The 23,620-nt window shown below is 41.3% G+C and overlaps 1 protein-coding gene across 2 annotated transcripts in view; it reads left to right on the top strand.

Moving 5' to 3' along the window:
- LOC122812915 overlaps positions 1-23,620 on the top strand; it is a 739,345-nt gene that overhangs the window by 202,776 nt on the left and 512,949 nt on the right. Inside the window, exons 2-3 of one of the 2 annotated variants that reach the window (XM_044084968.1) lie at positions 4,320-4,427; positions 4,634-4,709. In XM_044084968.1, the coding sequence (XP_043940903.1) occupies positions 4,320-4,427; positions 4,634-4,709 (184 nt within the window). The remainder of the gene's footprint in view (positions 1-4,319; positions 4,428-4,633; positions 4,710-23,620) is intronic. The other variant, XM_044084969.1, reaches the window with a different exon arrangement.

Below are 23,620 nucleotides of genomic sequence, written 5' to 3'. Positions count from 1 at the left end.
GCAGTAGGCACAGGAATAGCTCTTCAGAGACATTTCTAGATGCGCCTTTGCAAGTTTGCTGAACCCTTTAGATCTTCCTTCATTGATGCCCTCTTTGATGACTCATCCTTGTTTGGGCCAAAAGTGAAAGAGACTCTCATCAGGAGACAACAATATGGTAAGACTCTATCTGCCGTTGGAGTTCGTTTTTCCACCTCTACCAGACCCTACTCTAAAGGTCAGAAGAGCGGAAAGATGTGGTTTCAGAAGTCCAAAGGAGCCTTATCTGACACTCATGGTGATCCTTCCCCCAGGGGCAGAGGGGGAAATAACAATGGACGATACCATCCACGCAGCAGAGGGCTTCCCACAGAACCAGGGCAATAGAGATACTTTCTCTAGTCAGCCCTTCCAGTGCTCCTGAAAGGGGGCCCGACTGTCTGCCTCTGGAAGCAGTCGGGGGGAGGCTAACACTGTACCTAGAAGCCTGGCTGAATTTGACTCAAGACAAATGGATACAGTCCATTATGTCCAGGGGTTACAACATTTCCTTTCACTGTTCACCTCATCCGTCAAAGTTTATCCCAGACATTCCATCCAGTTAAAGGGATCAAGCAACACTAGAAATTCAAATGTTGCTAGAAAAAAAGAGTCATCCAAGAACTTCCTGCAGACCAGCTAGGATTCGGAATTTACTCAAGGTTCTTTTTAGTTCCAAAAAAGACAGGGGACTGGAGACCCATGTTGAATCTCAGCAGACTAAACAAGTCGGTGAAGAAGTCAAAGTTCTGGATGGTAACACTGCTGTCTATACTCCTGTTTCTGGGGCAAGACAATTGGATGTGCTTGTTAGATCTTCAGGACGCATACTACCACATAAAGATGGACAAGCACTCCAGAAGATTTCTACACTTCCGGCTAGGAGCCAGTTATTACCAGTTCAGAGCTCTGCCCTTTGGACTCACCACAGCCCCCAGAGTGTTTACCAAATGTATGGCAGTAGTCACGGCTCATCTGAGACATCAAGGATTCTAGGTGTTTCCATACTTAGATGACTGGCACCTAACTGCCACCACCAAGCAGCTACTAATCAAAGCCAAGGACTACACTATCCATCTATTCTCAATACTAGGCATTACTATAAATGCTGAAAAATCTCCTTTGTTGTCATCACAGTGTATTACCTTTATAGGTGCAGATTTAAACACAAAAGACATGTTAGCAAAACTGCCTCAAGAAAGGATTCAAACATTATGCAGTCAAGTGCTTATCTTGCTCAACAAGAAAAAAGTACAGGCAATATTTGTTCTCAAGGTCCTAGGCTCTGTGGCAGTGACAGTAACACTAGTTCCCCTGGCACGACTTCACATGTGAATATTACAGTGGCTACTCTTTGCTCATTGGTCCATACAGGAGTTACCCATGTCTCACGAGATTCTTATTACAGACTTCTGCAAGAGGGACTTACTTTGGTGCATCCATTCCACTCAGGTAACAATGGGCAGACCATTTGTACTTCCCCAACCTGTCACTACAGTAACCACGGATGCGTCCCAGATGGGGAGGGGGGGCATTATCTGGTACGGATGGTACAAGGGGTTTGGAAAGATCACGAGTACCATTTGCACATCAGTGTCCTAGAGATGAGGGCAGTGCTTCTGGCGTTGTAGGCATTTCAGAACTCTCTTCCCGCAGGGACTATTGCAATTCAGACAGACAATATGTCGGTGGTATGGTACATCAACAAATGGGGGGGGGAACCAGATCCTATCCCCTATGTCGAGAGGCCTAGAGAGTTTGGCAATGGGTGATATCTTCTCAATGCTTTCTGATGGCAGCACACATCCCGGGAAAATCCAACGTCATAGCAGGCCGGCTAAGCAGAGCTATTCTCTTACCTCATGAGTGGTCCCTGAATCAGGAAGTTGCGAATTGAATTTTTCACAAATGGGGCCAGCCTTGCTGTGACATTTTTGCCACTCCCTTCAATGCCAAATGCAGCAACTACTTTGCCCTCATTTCTCCTCCGGGAGAGTCACCGAGGGATGCACTCATCCACGATTGGCCCCTGGGACTTCTTTATGCTTTTCCCCCATTTCCTTTGATTCCAAACATTATTCAGAAAGCCAAGTCATTGAGTCGCAGGTTAATCTTCATTGCTCCTTACTGGCCTTCTCAGATTTGGTCCCCTTTCCTTTGGCCTCACGTTCAGGAGGACCCATGGATCCTGGACCCAGTGGCGAATCTTCTGACGCATCAGTCAGGAACGCTCCATCCTGCCCTTCAGAGCCTCAAGCTGACAGCTTGGTTTTTCCACTTCCAATCTTAGCCAGGCTTCCAGAATTATCCCCTGCAGTACGCCACATTTTGGTCTCCTTGCACAAAAAGACAACTAGGAAACGTTATGCAAGCAAATGGAAGAGGTTCTCTTGTTGGGCAGACAAAAAAACACATAGATCCTTTTACAGCCTCTATACCTGAAGTTTTGGAATTTCTGACAGAAATTTTTAATCAAGGAGCAGTGGTGGCCACTATTCGAGTTCAACTAGCCGCTATATCTAATTATCATGTGGGGGAACTTGGATCCAATGTAATGTCCCACAAGTTATGCAAGGCCTTCCTCAGAGGTACTTTCCTGTTAAGACCTCCTGTAAGAGAACCTCCTCCCCCATGGGATCTAAGTTTAGTATTATCAGCATTGATTCTTCCCCCTTCGAACCAGCATCCTCTTGTTCTTTAAAATTTTTATCCTGGAAAACTCTCTTTCTAACAGCAGTTACCTCCACTAAGAGGGTTTCATAGTTGCAGGCCTTATCCATCCGTCCTCCCTATTTGATCTTCCACAACGATAGAGTTTCCCTCAGAACAAATCCCTTCTTCTTACTAAAAGTCTGTTCTGAAACAAATTTAAACCAAGCTATAGAATTGCCTGTGTTTTTTCCTAATTATAGCAACAAGGCAGAATATAAGCTTCACCAATTGGATGTACATAGACAACTGCGCTTTTATTTACACAGGACGAAAGTTTTCAAAAAATCAGATCAATTGTTTGTGTCCTATTCAGAAACAAAAAAAGGCTGGGCAGTGTCAAAAGTTACTTTGTCTAAATGGCTTATCAAATGTGTTTATCAATCTCATAATACAGAACCGCCAGGGAAAGCAAAAGGACATTCAACTAGAGCGGTGTCTACTTCCATTGCCTTCCAGTCCAGACTTCCATTGGATTCAATATGTGCTGCTGCTACATGGGTCAATCCTCACACCTTTATCTCTCATTACAAAGTAGATGTGGCATCCCGGAACAGGGCATCCTTTGGTTCCACTGTCCTGAAGAGTTTATTCCCTTGAGCCACCCAAGAGAAAGGTGCAAGGGAATCTGTCCCAACCAGCAAGAATGAAGGTGAGATAGGACAACATAACATAAAGAAGTTATGTACTCACCATAACATTCCATGTTTGTTGTCCAGTATCTCGCCTTCATTCTTGCGTCCCACCCAGCCATCCCCCTCCTGGAGGATCTAGAGGAATTTTTACAATTGGCAAATATGGTCTAATTCCCATCTTGCCTTCCTTTTCCCTTTATGACCAATATATTTTCTCTTTCTGTATGTTAATCATATCATAGGGAGCTCTCTCCCTCAAACGAGATCTGGGGAACAGCCGCTAAGCACCATGGGATAGGTGATAGCCTCGAGCCAGTAGAAGCTGTCAAGCTTTGGTATACGGCCGAGTCGGAGCCGAGATTTGGCTACGGACCCAACCAGCAAGATTGAAGGCGAGATACTGGACAACAAACATGGAACGTTATGGTGAGTACATAACTTCTTTTTCTTTTCATACAATAAAGATGCTGTTCAATTTAAAATGTATTCTCCAATTCAGGAATGACCTTACCATTTGTGGTTGGAACTATAAAATGCACAGCAATAAGATACATTCATCAGTGGCCAATATTTCAGAGTGCAGAACTTGAAGTAATTTATAGTTCTCTGTTGTGATATGCATACCCATGTAGACTAACAGCATGAGTGTTTTTTTTTCCCTTGTCCAGCTTTTTCATTCCACATCTGATAGTACAAATGCATAGAATAAGCTTTCTTTATGAATTTTTAACCTCATGAGTCTTGGAGAATTTTCAGAAGCCTGACTAGCCGAACAGTGGTGCTGTGGAATTATTTGATGTTTTTTAGCACTTTTCTGTCTTCGATTGTATCAACATTTTCATTTTCTTTATCAGCTTAATTTGTACACAGAATACTGTCAGAAACTGAATATAACATGTCTATTAACTTTGATGTTATGTTTAATTTACATAACTGAACTGATTTCATTTCATGCAGCTTTCATACTTGCTCTCCAGGCAGAAGAGAGTCCTATAACAGATGAAAATCCACATCTTGCCCCACTGTGCGAGGTATTGGAAATGATCCTGCGGAGAGGAATTAGGCGTAAGTTGCTCTTTTCACACACACACACACACACACACACACACACACACACACACACACACACACACACACACACACACACACACACACACACATGCACTCACCCACCCTTATCGGTGATGCTTGAACTATGAATTGTAATTTCATGCTCACTAGAAAAAATTCATAAACTACAGATTCCATTTTCTTGACTGTTTGTCTTGCAGAACCAGTACTGGGAATAAAGAAAAGAGATTACTGGCAGTGGCTAGAACAACTTCCACAGCATGATACCTGCGGCAGGTAAATAGCTGTCAGACTAGTAATTTGGTGGCTTTAATAAACTAAGATGTACGTACTGGAAAAATCGAAACTTTAGGAACTGATGTGGAAATATGCAGCTAGATGTAAATGCTTTTTTGACTATATCCTAAATATATAAGATTAATTCTTTGATAACTTTAGTCTTCATACTTTTTATATTTTAAGTCATTTTTGATATCACCAGTGGAGGCAATAGTAAATGTTTCATGCCATTTAAAGCAGGTAATAAGAACACAGGATGGGTAAAAATGTTTGTATTCACATCTTTGTACTCTACTGTGCTTTTTCTTTTTTATTATTTGAAAACAGGTTTTCTGATCTCTTCCGATCTCCACTCTCAAGCAAAGCAACCAGTCATATTTCCCGAGACTGACTTCACTAAATTAATTCCCTTGTTTTTACTCCTAAGGACAGACCAGTAGAGCCATCATAAAGGGTTCATTTTCACAATGGACTGTAGATGTGTAATGTGGAAAAAGGGAGTTTTGGCAAGTGGTGGAATTCTGTGATTGAGGAAGAAGTTCTTTCAACATGTTTGCTTCTAACTTTTCCACGTATATGTTGTTTTTGGTCACTAAGAAGATTCTAAGCACATGACACATGAGAGCAGAATTATGTGCCTTTTATGTTGCAGCTTCACTTGCATTGCTGTTCATAGCTCCTCAGATAGTAGTGCACTGTGGTATCCAATACTAGATTGTTTTGAGTGGCCCAAAGCACTGAAGTCATGTAATCCCTAGAATGACCACTCAGTTCACGTGACCATTAGTGGTGTGACCAAAAGGAACTTGTCTCGTGCGAGCATGTAAAAATGCACATGCAATTTATATCATGAATGTTAAGGACATTTTGATAATAATTTTGATCAAATTTGTCATAAAAAACTCTCATTTACAAGTGCTTATAAGTACTACTGGATAGGAGCTTCCTTACTCCAGTGAACAGCCTTTTTCTGATAGGTGTTTGGTACTATTGCATAACAACTATGTATGAAGTAAAGCTTTTTCTAGTCATTGTATGGGTTGCTACAGGATTCCATGCTACAGTGCAACTGCTGTTATTTACAACACTTAAGGGCTCAAGCAACTAGCATGAATGAAGCAGAACATTTCCCAATATGTCTGAAATAAATGGTTTTACTAAGATACTCTTAAAGCCCCACCTCACCATAGCCAACTCTTGACTTTCATAGACAATTTCCTAAACACCAAGGTGTACCAGACATTTTCCCTTTAGAAAATAACAGACAGGGTCTGTACAGTTCAACTTCTGTCATAAACAGCAATTCCTTTGTCCGTACCATGTGTCAGAGTCATTGCACTGATGAAGTCCTCAGTACTAGTGGAACCATGTAAGATGTACCACATGAAGGTTCTTCGGTAGGCCTTCAGAGTATTGTATTTCCACAACTCAGGCCCCTTGAATGCACTTATCAAAATCTCCACATTGTGCATAAGAAGTCTGAAGTGGTGGACTTTCGCCCCACAGTTTTCTAAAAGGCAAACCCTTTCTTCATCAGTCTTACAACATTACATTGTAAATGGGTGCGTCTTCACTGGGATGGAAAGGTCACTGTATAAGCCACACAGCACAAAGGACTCTGTTCTAGACAAGAGTCAAAAATCACATCAGTGACTTAGAGATGAGAGCAGTTCTTGTTTTCCTCCAAGCTCAGCAACACTGGATTCTACAAGACCAGATTTCCACTTATTCAGGCTACTGTGGTGGTATTGTGGTATTTTTCTGTGCAGGGAATAACTCACTCCTACTTTCTCTGCAGAGAGACCTTGAAAATTTGGGAATGGGCCTTCTAAGTAACAGATTCTTATCTGCAGTTCAAGTTTCACAGGATATGTCTGCCTGGCAGACATGCTGAACAGGTACATTATGATATTTCATGAGAAGTCTGTAAGGCTTTGGTGGCAAAAAAGTGATATTCAGCATGGGGGGGGGGTTGCCCAGTCTCAAGTCTGTTTGCCTACCCCACAGAGAGACAATTTTGGATACACTTGCCCTTAATGACTCTCCCAATGGCAAGAGTAAGGATACACCAATTCATGCATGACTCAGATGTTTACTTTGTGGTATTCTTTGACTTCTGCTTATAAGAGTGTATTTTCAAAGCCAGAGGTTCAAAGTTGACAGTAATCCTTGTTGCTTCGTACTGACTGTGGCAAATTTAGCCATCCATATTTTAGCATTTTTGTCTAGCTCTTTCATTTTGACTGCAGTATCACATATTCTTGTTGATTCACACGGGTTTCGACTTCCACATGCTAATAGCTTGGCTACTTCAGTTCCACTAGTTGCGTGAGTGAATTAATTTTTATCCAGAGTGGCTTCTATCATTTCTTTTTTCCACTGGTTTTCTAAACCAGATTTATAGGGACAAATTGAAAAGATGCTCTGTATGGGCTTGGTCCAGGGACAGATTTTCTTTTTCTTCACAAGTGTTTCTGGTCTTTCATTCCTTCTGTGAACTTTTTTCTGTATTCATGTTTCTGTTCCCTTGCTTGCTTACCATCTAGCTTCTGCCCTTACTCTCATTCATTCCTCATTACTGGGACAAGATTTGCTTGTGGTGCAGCAGTCATCCAGGCACCCAGGAGGTTTTTTCAGGCCTAACCCCCTTCAGTTGATATGAGGGCCTACAACTGTTTTCTTTGGTGGTATGCATGTTCCACCCCTTTCCCATGAAACCTACCTCATGAACATGGCTTGACAGAGCCATTGACATGTCCCTGGCCCATATTGTTGTATGTGGCAACACTAAGAGGTAATGGAACTGCAGCAGGCTGGCCTGTCTTTCTTCCCCACACAAGTTGACATTGGGAACGCAGCACCACCTTATGGCACCTATCTACTCCACATCACAAGCTAATATTTGATCTCATCATATATGGATCTTAGGCTTCACCCCTATACATCATGGAACTAGGCCACGTCTCTAAACTCTTTAACACTGCTCTTAGTTATTCCTCCATGAACAACTCCATAGTTATTATTCATTAATTTCATACAGGCATCCCTTACCTATACTTGAAGTCTGTAAGGCCTTTTATGAAGTATGTTCCTTCTTCAGTTTCTATAGAAGAAGTTCATTCTCTGTCTGTTTGTTAGAGCCCACTGTTTCAGCAGAATTACAGTTTGTGTCTTGGAAGACACAGTTTTTATTGTACTTATCTCTGCAAATTGAATTTCTGCATCATAAGCTAGCCTGCATTTGAAAGACTGTATCTCAGACCCCCCCTTTGATATTTCATCATGAAACTGTAAGGAAATAACAACAGTGTCTTAGTTACATAACACACACAGAAGACTGTAGTTCTAGTGTATGGGCTGCCAGTGCAGCAGAGCTCTGAATTTGACTCCACAGCTTGAGCTTCTTAAAAGCATAGTGCTTGGAAGTATGACTCATTAGTCATAACATGTTACAAATGAAATGTATATATGTGTTTACTTCTGATCTAATGGTAACACGCCATGAAGTATTTTGTGCTATTACTGTGATCTTTACACTGAGCAGGAGTTCAAAGCACCACTCCCAATGTAAACCACGTGTAAAATGTAAAATGTCAGACTGTGGCAGTGAGCACCTCTGAATGCACTGATGTAGTGTCTGTCTATAAAAGGCCACATTTCTGTTACTATTTCACATTTCATTATGAAACATTTGGTAAATAGTAATCAGAAAATCATCTACAAAAACACTTATAATATTCTGCCTTTAGGGGGGTTTCAGTGCAGCACTATGCTGAAATAAAAGTATAGTAACTTTTAAAAGGCATTTGTGTACAGTGGAAGATGCCCGTCCTGAAAGGGTATTTCCACCAGTTTTGACTATAAAGTCATCACAAAAATGTAACGACTGTGTTCCTCTTTGACGTATATTGTCCCTCCAGCAAGTCACATCAGTAATCATTCAGAAGTGATTTTGTAAGTGCCTTTCACTTTCATGCATCACCTGCCCCCCCCCCCAAAAAAAAAAATAAAACACGTAATGGCCACAGTAATTTATTTCATCTTCTTACTGTTAGACAATTACATTACCCAAGCAAACTATATTGTTATTTAACAGTGATCATGTAATGACCATGTGCTTTCATGTATAGCATGCTTCCTCTCCCCATTCCCAAAAAAGACATCTGCTTTCTGTATACACATATGATGTTTGATTGTGAGGAAAGTGAAAGAAACAATGGCCACAGCAATGTATGTCTACCTGTTGCTTTCACTATCAGACCCTCCCGTCCCTTCCTCAGTTTCTGTATGTTTCACATTTTCTATCAGTCTGTGCATTGACTTATTTTACCACTTTAACTGGTAGAGTCTTTTGGTAGTACACAAACTTTAGTATTTTAACAGGAGTATTTTGACAAGACTAAGTTTCAGATTTATATGCCATTCCACAAAGAGCCAAATCTTTTCTCCTTTTGTGACTTCTAGCCATACATATTTCTCTTTGCAGGGGCTGTGTCCTTCTGGCAGTATATCTGTCTGAAACTTTTCCCCTCTAGCTAGCATAGTCCTTTAAACTGTGGAAAATCTTTGCCAATAATCACATCATGAGACAAGTTAGGTACCCAAGTTTGAAAACTTTACTTGAGAGTTTCCATTTTTCTTGTTAAAGGGGAATTCCCGTTTGTCATCGTGTGCACTTAGCACTTCAGTTTTCTGCTTGCTAGTTGTCTTATGATTAAAACCATATTGTTGTTTAACCAGTCTAATCATATTTCCTGAATCTAAAAATGTCAGTACTTCTTTTACTTGTACTACAGGATTTTTTTTCCTGCTGTCTGAGGAAGTTTCCTTTTAATTTTCTGTAATTTCTGATTGGCATTGGTTAGTTGAATTATTAGGTTGTATGGTGAATGGTTTGCTGCATGAGTTATTTTCTTTTACTTTTTTGAAGACACCGATCAGCTTAATTATTATGAAAGATGGAAGTGATCACAGGAAAGTCTAGTTGGTGTACTACAGAGGTTCACTTCATAAGTTTGGTGTACAGCAGAGTGACAGACTAGATTCTATACTTATGGATGTTAACTTTTCAGCATTGTCATATTCCATTGGTTCACTTTTCAGGCACACATTCACTGCTGTGCATTGTTAACAATTTTATAGACATTACAGACATAGAATTGCTCTTACTGACAGTGCAGTATGTGGCCCTGTGTCTGTTTCTAGAGCATTTAACTCATTAGCATCTATGTGATGTGAAATGTCACACCTCTAGCAGCCTGCTCACATCTTGCATTTCAGAACATTTTCTGAAAAATAGTCTTAAAAAGTATAACATAAACAAATGTAAATATTTTCTGAACAGTAAAGTATTCTTTACAGTGATAATAGTCAGTGCATTCATAGTCTTTTCTATAAATGTTGTTGTGTCTTTCGGCTTTTCCCGGTTAGGGGTCGTCACAGTAGAACTCCGGTCCGCTAATGATTGGCAGTTGATTTTTACGTGCCGAGTTACCAGCCCTGATGCACAAACTTCAACGAAGGTACGCCCATTCACGCATGTCTCCACGCAGAAGATGCTGTAGCTGAGAATCGAACCGGACAGTGGCTTACTGCGAGGCGACAACGCTACCGCAGCACCGCCACCGTGGGTTTAATATATATTATAATGCATACAAACCTCAAATTCATTTTTTCTAAACTTTTCCAATTTTTCATATCTTGAAAACTGTACAACCTAGACATATATTGTTAAAACATTTATGTTAACCAGACATAAGCTTTCATATGTTAATAAGAAATTCCTGTAGAAGTGTATGTTTATTGAGATATTTACATAAATATGAAAACCTGTTTAATTGTATAATCAGCAATGCAACTAATACTGATTATCTTTCAAGATGTGCAAATTACAGTGCAAATATTAAAGACAGTTTTCTTCAACATCTAACATTTTGCCTAATGTCATGCAAAAGCTTGTAAGTCAGTTGGATTTTGAGGTATTAAGTACTTATGGAAATATTGCTTATTTTCATAATTACTAAAAAAACAACTAGCAATATTTCTAGTATAGTGTAATATAAACCAGCATTTTCAGTGAATTGTCCTGTCTCTCACATTGGTGTTTCATGCCATACACCTCAATAAAATGTAGGTCTGTCAGTTATGAAAGTATGAACATAAATATGAAAATACTGATACAATTTGGCAAACAAAAGATTAATTTCTCCACTGCAGGACATCCTAGACAAACGATCTTAGTGTCATTTTGTTAATAACTCCTTGCCTTTTTATACTGCCTATTATTAGCTGGTGAGTCACTTAGTTAAAGAAGACAGAACCCAAAAAGTTCTAGACACAATAAGAAGGTATGGGTGTGAAATGGAAGACAAAAAAGGTGTTTTAGGTTTGAGTGAATTAAACAAACTGCTTGAAATTAAATGATAGTGTTTTCTTAGTTTCTGGTAAAGAAGACTTATTAGATCTTTGTGCATGCAAGTCTGATTTACAATCTGTTAGTGACAAACAATGCTGCAGCCACTAGTTATTCATGAGACTTATGGTCACTATGAGCTCCACACTTTAAATTACTAGAGAGTGTTGTCTTAAATTTATTTATAGCCATTTCCACAATTTGACATATTGTTTACATGAGGTTTCAAAGTATGTTTTAGTTAGCCATTTATGATCATGTGCATCAGTGTCTTCAAGATCCATATAAGTCTTCAGTGCATCTCTGGTTGGATGAAACAAAAAAACTCTGGGCTGTTCAGCCTGGGGCAAGATCTGTCTAGCTGCATAGCCTTTAAAAGCCACTAAGTAGACTTCTGTGACATCCTCTGTCTGAGGTTCTATTTGGGAATTCCCAGTGAGGTGGGTGAGTGGATCTTCTGGGGGAAATGTACTCTTTGGAGGCTGAGCAGGTATTGACCAGTGGCAGCAATTATTTTTTAAAGCTGGACCAAGTGTTGATCAGTCTTATTGGCGTAAACCTGATGTGATACATAAGTGAGAACTGACCTTGACTGTGATCCCAGCTGGGAATGCTTTAGAATACAAGATTGTTTATGTTGTGTAATATAAAAAATAGTTTCCATACAGAGTTTATATTGAGAAGCAGAGGTATGATTATTATGGTATCTTGGCATGACTAAGTGGGTGAGCACATTACAGCAGCAACAAAATGTCTCAAAATTATGAATATGAATACAGCAAAACTAACGGCACCCAATTTTTAACATATAGTTTAATTATTTCCGGACCATGTGGACTAGGCTGCAACATAACCTAATCTAGCATTTTTTTTATTTGTTTGTTTGTTTGTTTTAAGTAGACTAGACCACGTATCTCTTTTCATGTATAGTCTAGGAACATTTTGTGATAAAATTACTTGTTCTGAGTGACAATGTGTACAAGTGGAGAATAAGGAAATCAAACCCAGGGTAACGCAAGGTGGCAGCTTATATAGTTAACCCTGTGAGATGTACTGCCAGATGTTTCAGTCTTATGGAGGACAGTAGCATACTAGGAATTATGTTTCCTTGTATGGCAGTATTTCAGTTGATAATTTCCCTAGTTTTATACTCTAACAGGGGATCCCAGTAAACCTCTTAGTTCCCGGCACTGAAGCTGTGTTATAAAAAGAAATCTGTTTACACTTTATGCCTATCATCAATCATTCATATTTATCTTTAATTTATCTGTGCTGTCAGTCATCAGAGAACTTACAGTTCACTAAACCCAGCCATACAAAAGACAGCAACATTTAAACGGATGCATAATGAAGCCTAATTCATTTGAAACACCATGGATGGATAGGTGGTAGATGGGTGGCTTATGTTAAATATTAGAAAATGAAAGCCACAAATAATGTTATTCAACCTACAATTTAGAACTATATGAAGTGCAAGAAATCATGATTGCAGTAGCCTACCCCATCAGAAAAGACAGTCTCAGTACAGCAACCTGTTTTGAAACAAGCCATCCATCTATTCATCCATTTACTGATAACTTGCTTTACACGTTAACAGTGTAGCAGGGATGCTACAGCTTATGCCAACAGCCAGAAGGCACAGTGCTATGGAGTTAATTCTTCAGAGAAAGTAGAGTGCATACACACATTCATTTATACACTACACGCACAGCTACCAGCAATTTGAAAGATCTCCAGTTGTCCTACGGCATGTTTTCAGGATGTGCGTAGAAACTGCCAGATCTGGAAAAAACATACAGACACAGATAAAGCCATTTTACACAGAAGAAACCTCATCCGAAAATTGAACTACAGTACCTCGTCTGAGGTGCCAAGCAATGATAGTTACTTTGTCATCCAAATGCATAAATATAATAAAGTACAGTAATACAATACACAAATTCATTAAGTGTATTAAAATCCACTAAAAATAAATAGCTAAGTAGTTAATTTACACAAAATAACTGCCAAAATTTCATAACAAGAAACTTGAAAGACATTCCTCCCATCATTTGAAAAAAACAAAGAAATGCATATGAAAACAAAAACCTAAAGGAAAGGAACATTTCTACCCAAATTGCAAAGCAGCGTTAATACCCATTGCATTGGCCAAGTCTGCTATTATGTCTTGCATCCAAAAAGCTAGAAACACCTCTCACACCAAAACGGAAAAAGATTTATTTGGAGCCCATATAGTACATGTACCATCTACCTCAAAATCACCCATGTCCCTATACACCCTTATTTGCTGTCAGAACCAAAACTTAAGTATTTTCTCCTGCAGAACAAAACTCCTGTCTTCAAATATAAACTCTGACAGGTGGTGTAATGCATTTCAGATCAGAACCCATTTCCACAATAGTATCTGTGTATTTTAAGAAGTGGCTGTAACATCCTTATTTTTTAACATATTAATCTTTTTTTAAAGATATCTATTTGCCATCACTGTATGAACTGGGGAGGAAATCCATGGCAAGCCTGTCTAAAAGCATAATTTCACATTCACTGTGCAGAATTATTCTTGGACATTTCATATTCCATATATTGTTTTGTTTTTTATAATTAGAGTAGTGTTTTGGGCAGTTTTTTTAGGTTTTCCTTTGTAGTTTCAGACTACATTCTTAGTGCAGTAGAACACCAAGACTCCCCAAGTCTTATGTCTCTCATTATGTACACACTTAGATAACAGAAAATACGTACAGCAAACCATCCCCATACAACACACGTACTTCATAGTACTCCACACATGCTGGATCCATACCCCACAGTCAGTCAACACCTGATGCCCCATTCCTTTAGCATACACCCTACCATATACATCTGCACTCACTAATTAGCCTTTCATAGGTTCATAAGAAAGTACTAGGCTAGCTACTCTTGTGAGCCATTTTAAGCCTAGCAAGTTTTCCCTTCCAAAGGTGAGAATCAGAACCCATATTTTGTCTCTGTAAGGTAAACACCTTAACAGTTATACCAGCACCTTTCCCTAATGTTACAGTCTTCAGTGCTCAAAACAATGCATGCCTTCATCTGGCAGCCATTAATTAGCTCATTTTTTGTAAGTTATTGCTGTTTGTTCCTTCTAGTTTTCCTTTCCCTTACATTGCTAAGCTTATTTATTGTACACCCTGAGTCTTTTACTGTACTTGTTAGCACATCATATGTGGCATAGTGGTGGCTGCTGAGCAAGGAAAACACACTGCTGATGGATAAGGTGACCTATATACTAGCTGCAGGGCTACATCAGGCTGGAAAGAAGAGGCATCTTGGGAAAATCTTGGAAACCAGAGCCATAGTTAGGTTATCTTGGACTAGGTAGTTCTCCAACAGACTGACACTTCCTCAACACAGTATCACCTACATTGTCTAAATGAATACTGCTACTGGAATCATACCCGATCAGTAATTGATGATCATACCCCCAAGAGGTTGTGCCCAGGGCAGCTAAGCTCTGATAAGTACAAATGAGAAACAACTGCAAATGGGGAGTTTTTAAGGGTTGGTAGTGCCCCATAATTGCAAATTCATGTCTTCTTGTATTCTGAACTAGGGAAGCTGCATTGGAAGAAAGGAGCAAGCCTGAAACCACACCTGTGCTGAAAGTTTAATGCTGAAGGGTATTTTGCATGAATTTGAAAATTAATGAGTTTTTGGAACCAACACAAATTAGTCTCTTTTGGAAGTATATACCTGAAGATTTGAAAGCCCTGTGCAAAGTGAAGCCTTTGTGTGAGAGCAGTTATTGAACAAAGAACTGCATTCTACTTTCCCCATTTTTGCAAGTTTTCATCATTTTTCCATTCCTTGTATGTAAATGTACCATGTTTTGAACTGCAGATTGATTTCTGAAAACTATTTTCTGGGGTTGGACTTACAAGAAAATGCAACATTTGTAGATTGCAGCAATCAGAATTATTTTATGTTCAAAGTGTCTTTTCTTGAAGCTATCTGAAATTGTTCTGCCTGAACTTATTTTTTCCATTGGAAGGCAAGTATCAGTGAGTAAAGCTACTTAAAAATGCCCTGCTTAATTTTTTTCTCTCTCCTACCCAAAGGGAGACGCTTTATTTAAAGTAAAAGTGGAATACTTTTGTGCCCTTGGACCTGTTAAATCCTGTGCCTGTATGAGAATTTATTATTCATGGCAGGAAAGGGTTACACTGAACTTTTAAAACCCCATGTCTGTATGATGTCTGTATAATGAAGTAATTAAAAATGTACATCTTGGCAGTTTTAAGGGTTACCTAATTGGAGCTGAACTGTTCGAGTTGCTGCAATATGGAGAGGCTACTAGAGGCCCTTATGCAGAGGAGTGCAAAAACTGACAGCTCCTACTTTTACAAAAACATGTTGCTGAATTTTGAATCAGCGGACTACTTCACCAGGTGCCTAGTGGTCTTCTAAAGGCATGCAGCTCTGGAGCAGTAGCCTCAAATGAAAAGAACTTGAGTTCTATTGTTACATCTAATTAGAGATCTGCTGAAGGCTAATATGGACTTAGACGATGTGGGTGCTCACAACAACCAAAAACTGAACCAGGAAATAATAGGAAAACCCAGAGCTTCACCTGAGGCCTACTGTCTTAAGATTCCTACCTGGGCATTTAAGATGGACAAACCAGTAAAGTTACAAATGGTTGATTTAATGCATATGTAAAAGTCCAGCTCATACCTTTTTTTGAACAATGTAGGTAACATTTTAGAAATATTAGCAATATACACATTTAACAGTGCAGTCCATAGTAATTTAAAAATGTGTATTCCAGAGTAACCCTCAAAATTCTAAGCAACTAGTTATTTTAGTGGAATGTTTGCTATTATCTAAACATGTAAGTCCTAAGTTAAATTTGCATTCTGCATGTGCTAATAATACAACTTTGCATAAGTGTGCTGCTTTGCATAGAAATAAGGAAAAAACTGTCATCTGAAATGATTTGTCTTAAATGTTGAAAATCCTTGTATGTCGCTAAGCCTTGCACAGACAATAAAAATAGTACTTTCTCTGTAGAGACTGCTAATGTTAGTCAATAGATTATACCTAAAAGCATCCCTATGAAATGTGAACATATGAAATTGGATAATGTGTCTTATTTTAACTTTTAAAAGTATAGAATCTGTTTTCTGTCACTATGCTATTAAACTTGTTAAATGTAATATTATAATAGAGGGAAACATGTAGGGATTGGTGGATTTAGGAAGTATGATTACATTAGTTAAATAACAATATGTTTGCAAGCATTAAAACAACTAGTAAACAGAACATGAAGTGATATTCCTGCATGAGGACAAGAAGGAATACTCCATAAAACAGGGTAGAAATACATAATTTTATAAGTAAACTGTTAACCCTGTAGATGTTCTTCTTGTTTCACTGTTGCAGTCATCACACTTGGGTTATCTGCCAGCAGGTAGCCCTCAGTCGGCCCGAATACCAGAGACTTAGTATTTCTGGGTCGGTTGCTGTCGCTTCAGGACTGACGTCAGGTCGTCAGGGGTATAAAAACAGGCAGCCAATGCCATTGCATCAAGTCTTTCTTGCTAAGGAGCCCGAAGCAGAAGCAGTTCGCACAAGTGCCGGTCGACCGCTACCTGAGTTTTCGTTTCCGAATTGATTCATCCTGAAGTCTTCTAAAGCTAAGTACCCCATTGGGGATCCTTTTTTCTTGGTCTAACCGATGTCAGAAAAAGTTAACAATTGTCTCGCTTGTGAAAAGTAAATACCACACCGAGATTAACAAAAGCTGCGGTGGTGCAGCGGTAGCGTTGTCGCCTCACAGCAAGAGTTTCTCCCTTTGATTCTCAGCTGGAGCGCCTTCTGCGTGGAGTCTGCATGTCCTCCCCACGGTCGAGTAGTGTTCGAAAGACATGCGTGAATGGGTGTGCCTTCGTTGAAGGTTGGGCATCGAGCTGGCACCTCAGCACTGTAAAAATTTTAAATCATTAGCAGACCAGAGTTCCGCTGTGGTGACCCCTAACCAGGAAAAGCCAAAAGAAATACAACAAAAAAAAATGCGTCACCTGTTTAGGCCTAGACCACGACGTACCTTGCTGTCAGTTTTGTGCTTTGTTCAATGCCCGAACTATTCATCGTCATGCCCTTATTGTAGCTAAATACTTTTGTTCTCGATCTCCGTATTCCAAAATGGCTTCAGTAAACCATCCATCTACCGATCTTCCAAAAAAACATAAGGATAAAGACAGGGACAGACCACACAGGTCCAAAACTGCCGATGACACTTCCGTTAAGCTAGTGGCCAGTTCACCGGTACTCGGTGAGGCGCTTTCACAGCGCCTGATGCCCACTTCAGTGGATTCGCAGGCCGCTACCGTGACCAGTTCAGAGTGCGCTATGCCGCGAGACTCTTCTTTGACTATGGAACCTGCAGATGTCTCTACCTTGGGTGGGTACGAAGCCACTGTGCTGGCACCGGCTTCCAAGGAAGTTCTTCGCATTACCGATGTTCGATACAAACTGATGACTTCTTTTGCATCTTCAGTTCTTTCTAAAACTACCAATTTTCTAAGGCGAAGAGTATGAGCTACGCCTAAAAAATGACAACCCAAACTCAAGCACCTGCTTCCTTGCCACAATCTCAAATGCTTAAAATGGCAGAAGACCTGGTTATGCTGAATAGAGAAAGCCAGCCTTCCCCTGCTAAGAGAAAAAGAGACCTGTCCCCAGCAGCTTTAACTGACCAAGAGTCTGACGACTCCTGAGGTTTCTGAATATGAAGACATGCCTTTATCTGCCTTTGAGGATTCAGATGCATAGGAATCCATTCATTCTGCTAACCTCTCCAGAGGATTTTTCGTTTGGTGAAACCCTGCATACTTTGAGAGAGCATTTCCACTGGGAATACCAGGATTATTCTCAGTCCAAAAAGAGACTTAGGGAATTTTTAGGTTTACCACAGCACAGACTCTTAGCTATTCCTCCTGTTCTGCATGATGTGGATGTTGTCGTTATGGAATCCAGTCTAACTCTTGATACTTTACTCCCTGCTGCAGGGAAACCAGACAGGTACTATAGAGTCCCTGACTCTCACAAATGTCTTTTCAAAAATCCTACTGCTGACCCAGAGGTCATCTCCCTAGGGCCTAAAGGAATAAAAGCAACTACAGCTAGGAATCCCACCCCTTCAGACAGGGATTCCCAAGGTTTAGACAGATGGGGTAAAAAAGTATACACCTCTGCAACTCTTGCCATTAGAGCATTGAATTGCCAGTTCCACATGCTGAAATACCAGCAACATACTATGGAACTTATTAAGCAAAAATTATTTACCTTTCCTGACTGTGCAGAAAATAAAGAATTACAGGAGCTTATGCATTCTGCAAGCCAAGTAAGCAAACATACCCTGCAATGTGGGTCTGATGCCCTAGAAGCATCTTACAGGGCAGCAGTCACAGGTTCTGTACTTAGAAGGCATGCTTGGCTTAAGGAATACACCTTGCCAGACCATGTCAAATCAAAATTACAGGACACTCCTTTGAACAAGGACAATCTGTTTGGCACCAAAGCAGAAGAGGTTTTAAAAAAGATGGAAGGCAAGGCTAAGTCTATGCAGACAGTCAAAGAGATTTTGCAAGTGCAGCCTCCAAGATTCAGTAGGCATTGCCCCTCAAAACATTGGTCCTTTTAGCCCCCGCAAGGCCATCTCAAACTAGACCCAGGGGAAACAGACCCCCCCCCCAGTTTACAGTCCCAGGGTATGCAGAGATCTAAGCAATGGAGTACCTCCACTTCTAAAACATGGAGTGCTAAGCCACCCCCTCACAGAAAGAATTCACAATGACTTCTCAACTCCACTCCTCACCTCTACCCAATTACTTGTGCCTCTAGGAGGAAAACTTGCCCACCATGCAAAAAACTGGACCGCCATCACCAACGACCGATGGGTCTTCAACATAGTATCCCAGGGTAACAAATTTTATTTCCACATGCTACCAACTCCAAAAGGGTTCCCAGACCTTCCTCCAAACCAGTGGGCAGAGGCACAAAACTAAGTTCAATCCCTGCTCTCCATAAGGGCAGTTCAGCCTGTTCCTGCAGAACAGATAGGCCAAGGTTTTTATTCCAGACTTTTCCTGGTACCCCACAAAAGCGGGCAGCTGGCACCCAATCTTAGATCTATCCATTCTAAACACCTTCCTGGTGGTACCAAAATTCAAAATGCTCACCCTGCAGCAGCTTCTCCCATTGCTGACCAATGATGCCTGGTTAGCTACCCTAAACCCTAAAGGAAGCCTATCTGCACATCCCTATCAGGGACTCTTACAGGAAATATCTATGTTTCAGGGCAGGATCTGTGCATTATCAGTTCTCTGCACTTCCCTTTGGCTTATCCACTGCTCCCAGAGTCTTCACAAAATGCCTGGCTCCAGTCATTGCCTATTGAAGACAGAGAAAGATTCAAATATACCCTTACTATGACGATTGCCTGATTCAGGCAGACAGTCAGGAAAAGCTGTTGCAGCACCTGACATTTGTAAAGGACCTTCTAACCTCCCTGAAGTACACTAGCAACAAAAATAAATCAAAACTAGTCCCCAGTCAAAAAATTGTATTCCTGGGAGCAAGCTTGGACACAGCATCCCAGATGGTATTCCGTACTCCAGAAGAACAAGCCTATCTGACAGGCTACTTAACTCAAATAGCCACCAGAACCCAACTATCCGCAAGGAAAATCCTGCATGCACTAGGGTTCATGGCCTCCTGCACTCTACTAATTCCATATGCCAGACTGCATATGAGGAAACTTCAATGGTACTTAAAAAGTCTTTGGTGCCAACATTCACAGGACCTGGAAACTATCATACCTGTCATACCTTGTCTCAGGACAGAGTTTCTTTGGTGGGCAGCAGCATGTAACCGCAACAAGGGACTTCCATTTACACATCTCCACGCCACCCAGACCCTAACCAGAGCTGCACCAAACTATGCCTGGGGGGCACATCTGGACAGCAGGTGCATTCAGGGCCACTGGAGCCCAAACCAAATTCATTTGCACATCGACCAAAATGAGATAATAGCTGTTCAGCATGCTCTGACAGCTTTCAGATCCCTACTCATACCAGGGGCCCCTTCTAATAAAAACCAACACCACAGTGATGTGGTACATCAACAAGCAGGGGGGAACCCACTCTTACCCACTCTGCAGGCTAGCCATGACCCTGTGGAACACGGCCTTGGCTATGCATATTCACCTGCAAGCTCAATTCCTGCCAGCCAAACAAAACTCTGTGGCAGACAACTTAAGCAGAAATCTCCTAGACCCATATGAGTGGCAATTAGACCTCAACACCTTCAGCCTTCTAACCCAGAAATGGGGTACCCCGATGGTGGACCTATTTGCCTCCCCCTACAATCACCAGCCCAGCAAATTCTGCACCAGGGTACCTCACAGCAAGACCTGGAAAGTGGATGCCCTATCCTTCCAGTGGGTAAATGTCTCAGTCTATGCATTTCCCCCTCTGCCTCTTCTTACAAGAGTACTACTCAAGATAAGACAGGAAGGACCAAGGGCGATCCTGATTGTCCCAGACTGGCCACGCCAACACTGGTTCCCACTACTGCGCAGTCTGTCACCGGTGCCACCATGGCACCTACACCAGATCCCAACCCTCCTCACTCAGCAGGAGGGCAGATCTTGCATCTGCAACTGCAAACCCTGAACCTTGCTGCCTGGCTTATTCCTTGAATTCTCCTACAGTAGTCAGCCTAAGCAAGCAGGTGCTGGACGTCATTTATGAATCCAGAAGACCCAGTACAAGGAAATCCTATGCTGATAAGTGGAAAAGGTATTATTCCTGGATTCATGCTAAAGGAGCGGACTCAGCACAGCCCTCCTTACCTCTTATCCTGGATTACCTAGCAGACCTACTCCACAGAGGCCTATCCTTCTCTTCCATTAAGATCCATGCCTCTGCCATCTCTGCTCATTACAGCACTGAGCCACCTCTCTTCTCTCACCCTCTCATCAAACAGTTCTTGAGAGGGGCTGACAACTTAAGGCCACCAAGAACAGCCCCCACGCCTGCTTGGGACCTTAACTTTGTGCTGGAAAAGCTCACTCTAGCCCCCCTTTGAGCTTGCAGCATCAGGAGAGTTAAAATTCCTCCCTTGGAAAACAGCCTTGCTTCTGGCCATCACTTCAGCTAGAAGAATGTCTGAGCTACAAGCACTTATGGCTGTGGAACCCTTCATTATTTTTCATGCTGACAGGGTCTCCCTCAGGACTAACCCTACTTTTATGCCTAAAGTGGTGTCCAGTGTGGCTCTCAACCAATCTATCCATTTGTCCACCTTTTCCCTAATCCTTAAAGTAAGGGGGAAAGGATCCTGCACTCTTTAGACGTGCACAGACAGCTCAGGTTCTACCTTGATAGGACTAAGCCCTTCAGGAAATCTGACCAGTTACAAGTCAGCTTTGCACCAGGGGCAGGGGGCAAGGCCATATCAAAACAAAACATCTCCAAATGGCTAGCACACTGTATCCATTTCTGTTACAAACACCATGGGAAACCACCCCCTCTGGGGATCATAATGCATTCCACTAGGGCACTTTCAACCTCTACAGCATTCCTCAGGAGAATCCCTACCAGGGATATTCTGGAAGCTATTACTTGGAGATGTTCTTCGTGTTTCACTTTTGCAGTCATCACATTTGGGTTATTTGCTTGCAGTAGCCCTCAGTCAGCCTGATTATCAAAGTCTTGGGTCCTGCGTCGGTTGCTGTCTCATCTTCCATGATGTCAGGTAGTCAGTGGTATAAAGCATGCAGCTGACGCCGTTACATCTGTCTTTCTTGCTGTGTGGTGCCCGAAGCAGAAGCAGTTCACAAGTGCCGGTCGGCCAACTCTTGAAATTTTCATTTTCGAGTTTCAGAACCGAAGTCTTCAACTAAGCTAAGTACCCTGTTGGGGAAACTTTTTCTTGCTCTAAACCGATGTTAGTAAAAGTCAATAATTGTATTTCTTGTGGAAAGAAAATACCTCATAAAGATTTTCATTCATACTGTATTCCTTGCCTAGGCCCTGACCGTGACATACCTCGCTGTCGGTTTTGTGCCTTATTTAAACAACTAACTATTCATTGTCGGTATATTTACGCTTCTAAATATTTTGGTACTCAGTTCAGTTATCCAGATATGGCTTTGGTAAGTCATCCGACTACCGACATTCTGAAAAAATGCAAAGATAAAGACAGAGACATACCGCATAGGTCCTAAGCTGCCGACGACGTTTCTCCTAAGCTAGTCGCCAGTTCGCCGGTACTCAGTGAGGAGCTTTCGCAGCCCCTGATACCCGCTACTTCAGATTTGCAGGCCTCTACTGAGACCCATTTGGAGTCCGGTATGCCGTGAGATGCTTCAACTGTGGAACCTGCAGATGTCTCTACCTTGGATGGATCCAGAGCCACTGTACAGGCACCGGCTTCTGAGGGTGTATTCAGGCCTACTGACTTGCATATTAAATCAATGCCATCTTCTTCTTCAAGGCCTAAAACTCAATCCATGCTTAGAGAACCGATGCCCAGACCGCATGGTCAGGCCGCTATGCCTAAAAAACAAATGATAAGAATGGCTGAAGACCTATTTGCTTTAATCAGGGGAAGCCAACCTTCCCCCTCTAAGAGACCTAGGACTGAATTTGCTTATGATTCTTCTGATCAGGATTCTGAAATTTCTGTTTCCTCTGATGACCAGGATTTACCCTTATCTACCTATGAGGATTCTGATGCAGAGGACTTTATCCCTTCTGCTTCCCCTCCAGAGCATTTCTCTTTTGGTGAAACCTTGCATACTCTTAAGGAGCATTAAAGTTGGGAAAGCCAGGATTACTCTGATTCTAAAAAGAGGCTTAGGGATTTCGCTATCCCCCCGGTACTGGACATTGTTGATGATGCCTTTTCGGAATCTAGCTTGGCCGCTGACTCCTTACCCCAAGCTCCCAGAAAACCAGATAGATATTACAGGGTTCCTGACTCTCACAAGTTCCTCTTTAAAAATCCTACTGCGGATCCTGAGACCATTTTACAGGGACCGAAGGGCATTAAGGCTACTACTGCCAAAAATCCTAACCCCTCTGATAGAGATTCCAAGGCGCTGGATAGATGGGGTAAGAAGGTATACACTTCTGCAACCTTGGCCATTAGGGCCTTATACTGCCAGTTTCATATGTTATAGTATCAGCAGCATATTATTTGATTGCTTAAACAGAAAATTATGTTGATTCCTGACTGTGCTGAAAGTAAAGATTTACAGGATTTAATGCATTCTGCTGAACAAGTTGGAAAACATACTTTGCAATGTGGCTTTGATTCACTAGAGGCATCTTGCAAGGCTGCTGTCACTGGGTCTGTACTTAGAAGGCTTGCTTGGCATAAGGAGCAATCTTGGCCAGATCATGTTAAAGCTAAATTGCTGGATGCTCCCTTAAACCAGGGCCGCCTGTTT

The sequence above is a fragment of the Protopterus annectens genome, chromosome 10.part0 (genome assembly GCF_019279795.1).
Source record: "Protopterus annectens isolate FY-2018-M chromosome 10.part0, PAN1.0, whole genome shotgun sequence".
Taxonomy (NCBI): domain Eukaryota; kingdom Metazoa; phylum Chordata; order Ceratodontiformes; family Protopteridae; genus Protopterus; species Protopterus annectens.
Note: the sequence above shows the minus strand (reverse complement) of the source record. Positions and strands in the feature narration are given on the sequence as shown.